The sequence below is a fragment of the Limulus polyphemus genome, unplaced genomic scaffold (assembly GCF_000517525.1).
Source record: "Limulus polyphemus unplaced genomic scaffold, Limulus_polyphemus-2.1.2 Scaffold1022, whole genome shotgun sequence".
Lineage (NCBI taxonomy): Eukaryota > Metazoa > Arthropoda > Merostomata > Xiphosura > Limulidae > Limulus > Limulus polyphemus.
The window spans coordinates 305,364-309,442 of record NW_013666632.1 but is presented as its reverse complement, the minus strand read 5'-3'; the positions used below and the strand labels follow the sequence as shown (position 1 = coordinate 309,442).

Here is a 4,079-nt window from a genome sequence, read left to right as displayed (position 1 = left end):
CTTCTTTTTCCTCCAACAACTGCCGTAATTTCTCTTCTTGTTCCTTTTCTTTTTCCTCCAACAAATGCTGTAATCTCTCTTCTTGTTTCTTTACTCGTTCTTCTTGTTTCTTTTCTCTTCTTCTTGTTTCTTTTGCTGTTCTTGTATTCCTGCCATCAAATCTGCTAAGCTGTAGTTTGATTTGTCACCTCTTGTTTCCATCTTCTTTTTTTTTATTTTCCATCCCACTTCTGACACCAATTTGTTACGTATCTGCTTGTTTGTTAATTTTCCGCAGAAATTCTTTTCAAGAAACTTCAGCGATACGAGTTCTTTCTTAATTAAAACTAGTTTATTATTTCTTGTTACAAACTTTGTAATACACTTAATTTCCACAGTCACTTTAACTTAAACACACGCTATAATTCACAACGATTCACGCACTTTTCTTACGGTCACTACCGCTCGCTTGACTCAATTATCTGTCTCTCTACCTCTCTATCTGCAATTATTTGCCGGGCTTATATACTAAAATAGAGGGTGCGTGAAAAAGACTAGAGTTGCCAGGAGCAGTCATGATCCTTCCGGAAACTCCAGCGTGCATGCTTCCAGCGTCGCGTGACTTCCGCTGTTGTAACAAAATGTTTTTTCCCAATCCTTTCGTTCAATGGCCTGGCATGGCCAGGTGGTTAGGGTGTTCGACTCGCTATCAGTGGGTTACTGGTTCGAATCTCTGTCCCACCAAATATGCTCGCCCTTTCAGCTGTGGGGGGTTATAATGTGACAGTCAATCCCACTATTCGTTGGTAAAAGAGTAGCCCAAGAGTTGGCGGTGGGTGGTGATGACTAGAGACCTTCCCTTTAGTCTTTCACCTAAATCAGTGACGGCTAACGCAGATAGCCCTCATGTAGCTTTGACTAAATGCCTTCCCTCTAGTCTTTCACCTATATCAGGGACGGCTAACGCGGATAGCCCTCATGTAGCTTTGCACGAAATTCAAACCAAACCAAACAATTTGCTCAGTTGCAACAAGGAAAAATATTAAACTATTCATTAAGATCCAATATGTGAGTGGTGGTACAAAAACAAGACAGTAATTTGAGAGTTATAATAATGTGTAGTTACAGGTGTTTCTAAAGAACTGAATAATTCTTCAAATTATGTGATAAAATAATAATTGCTATTTATGAGCCATTCTACACAAGAATTGTGGTATATATTATTCAACTGGTTTGTCTTATGTTAACTGATGTCTCAAATATTTTCCTTTAAATATATTTTTTTTATAGATATATGGACCAGTATTACTTAACTTACGTGAGGCCGCTTCCAGTCAAAAGATCTTGATGGGGTCCTACTAAAGAAGATTGTAGAGTCACAAGCAGGGAACTCTGGGTCTTCGAACAAAATTCCTTCTGCAATACATTGTTTACGGAGTTTGGAGAAGTCTTGAATTCGCTTAGCCTGAAGACCCGAACCACGTTCTCCAAACTGCAATTAAAAAAAGTTGTATTTAGACTAACAATAATTTAGACTTACTTGAATAAACTAGAAGGTCTTTCACGTGTATTATATTTCTATATATATTCCCTTGGGATCACTAGAGAACTTAGGATATTGATATCTTAAAAAAATTTACATCCTACAGCCTTGAAGACCTTAACCATGTTTTCAAAGATGTAGAAAAACAAAACGTCGTTTTGCCACTAAAACTTGGAAAACAAACACTTTTATTGAAGTTTAATCAATGCAGAATACGAAGAATATTTAAGCTATGCATTAACGTAAAGGAACCAATGAAAGAATTAATACATCAATAAGTTTACTAGTGGTTAAATATGATGTTCAAGTGGATAAATCATTACAGGAAAGAGAAAAGCATTACAATAACGGACTTAAAACGACTACCACGTGGCTGAAATAGACAGTTCAAGAGATGACGGAGCTATAAGCTAAAAGTTTGTACTTCAAAAAAACTCGGAGCCGTTTTATGAGATGCTATACCACGGCTGAAAATAAGTAAGAATAAAATGATTGTTAAATAAAAGAGTAATGAAAATAATATAATTTTTTACCTAGTACGAAAGGTGTGAAGTAAGTAAGACAGACAAAGGTAACATTTGGAAAATCCAAAAGTGAAACTTAATGTTTAACTGACACAGGAGATGTCAAAGAACAAAGATCATTTACATCAGAACTAAATTTAATACAATAAGGGTTAACAGTATTCAGAGTGGTAATTCTTTCATCTCCCTATCTTCTTTCGATAATAATCCAGTTTTGTTACTTAAAAAAATTTGTCTTTGAATGTATTTTTTTAAATGTTAGTAGAAGATATTAAATGCTCTCTAAAGGTTGTTTGAATTTGTCAAACATATTGGTAGTTACATGTTTACATTGTATGAAGTAGATGGCGTTTCGTGTAGCACAAGTGAACTATTTCTTGATTATATAAATTTTGCTTGTATTTTTCAAAGAAAGTATCCTTGGTTTTGATTAAGTATCAGATCTGACAGCAGACTTTATTACAAGGCCAGCACCCATATCTGTAGGGTTAATGAATCACAGGATATTTGAGGTTTTTTCAGAAGGATACAACAGGAATTTTGGATAATTTTTTTAAAACTTATTTAGTAGAAGTAGGTGGAAATTGTTTTTTTTATATATATAATGCACGAGATGTTCTTGATATTTGGAATAGTAAGTACTTACAAGAAGAATTCTATTATATAATTTAGTGTTAGACTGTTTGGAGTTTTTCGTTGAGTGTTGATGGCTTTTTTAATTTGTCTCTTAATCTCAGACACTTTATATTTTCTTTGTATCATGTTTATAACTATTACTAGTAGAGACTTACAAAACATCTGTGGCCAAATTTGTATCTTTACCGCAACAGTTCTTCTTTAAATCTATAATGATAAAAAAAACTTGTGTTTGACCATAGCTCTAAGAGAAAAGAACCTAGAAACCTGAAACTTTGTAAGCATACTAAGGGGATTCTGAGTGTGTGCACCTGGGTATTATTTTTTAGAGATTTTTTTTCTATAATAATAATAAAAGAACCTTTGTGTGTGTAACCGCCAAAGTTTCAAGAGGAAAGAATCTAGAGACCTGAAATTTTCCACCATACTAAGGAGATGCTGAGGGTGTGCACCTGGGTGTTATTTTTTAGATTGGTCTCAAAAAAGTTTGGCCAATTATTTGCCATATGACCCTTAATCCCCATAATTCTGCTTCCTGAAAGTCTATAGAACAGTATTATATTTTTGTCTAATCTTCACTTACTGAAGGAACAATATGTAGAGGTTTTCTGCCAAATACTCTTTTTCAACATACACATTGGAAGAAAATACAAATCTAAGAATTAAAAAAAAAAGTTGAATTAAACTAAGTTTGGGCAACGGCAACAACAACGGGAAGAAAAATATGAATCAGAGAATATTTGAGAATGAAAAGAATTCAAATAAAAACACAGGAAGAAGAAAAAGAACCAGAGAACCAAAAGTAAACATATTTGCTTTTAAAAATAGTTGAATTGAAGTAATTTTGGGAAATGGCAACAGACAAATCAATTAACGAATTGGCGCATTGAATCATGAAGAAACCTTACAATCCCGCAGCGGAGCATGGGTATTTTATGCTAATACATGAATAATACAGAATAATTCTAATCGCAGACACCGAAATCTATGATTCCACTTGTCTTAGGCCTAACAGTAGTCAAGCCTTTACTACATACGGTTTATATTCGATAAAGATAAGTCAACATTGTAACTTGTGTACGTTTTTTGCTTTACTTCAGTTAGGACTAAATTTTTACTATACTTAATTCTATCACTAAAGAACCTTATGATGTTATTCTACGACCTAAAGTTAGACCTTTTAAAAAACTTTGACAAGCTTTTAATATGTTGTTGTACTAAAGTATATTTACATCTACCTTTTGTTTACATCCGTTAAAATAAGTGCGCGCTCACTTTCAGGGCAGACAAAACTGAGTATTGTTATGACAGCGGAAGTCACGTGACGCTAGTAACACGTCATGAACTTCTAGAAGGATCCTGTCCCTTCCTGAATGCTCGAGCGTTAACTAGATTTC

The 4,079-nt window shown here is 34.1% G+C and overlaps 1 protein-coding gene across 2 annotated transcripts in view; it reads right to left on the bottom strand.

Annotated features, from left to right (window-relative positions):
• Positions 1-4,079, bottom strand: part of LOC106461742 (calpain-A-like) — an 80,853-nt gene that overhangs the window by 47,624 nt on the left and 29,150 nt on the right. For both annotated transcript variants that reach the window (XM_022388774.1, XM_022388775.1), the window contains exon 2: positions 1,298-1,471. In XM_022388774.1, coding sequence (XP_022244482.1) covers positions 1,298-1,471 — 174 coding nt within the window. The remainder of the gene's footprint in view (positions 1-1,297; positions 1,472-4,079) is intronic.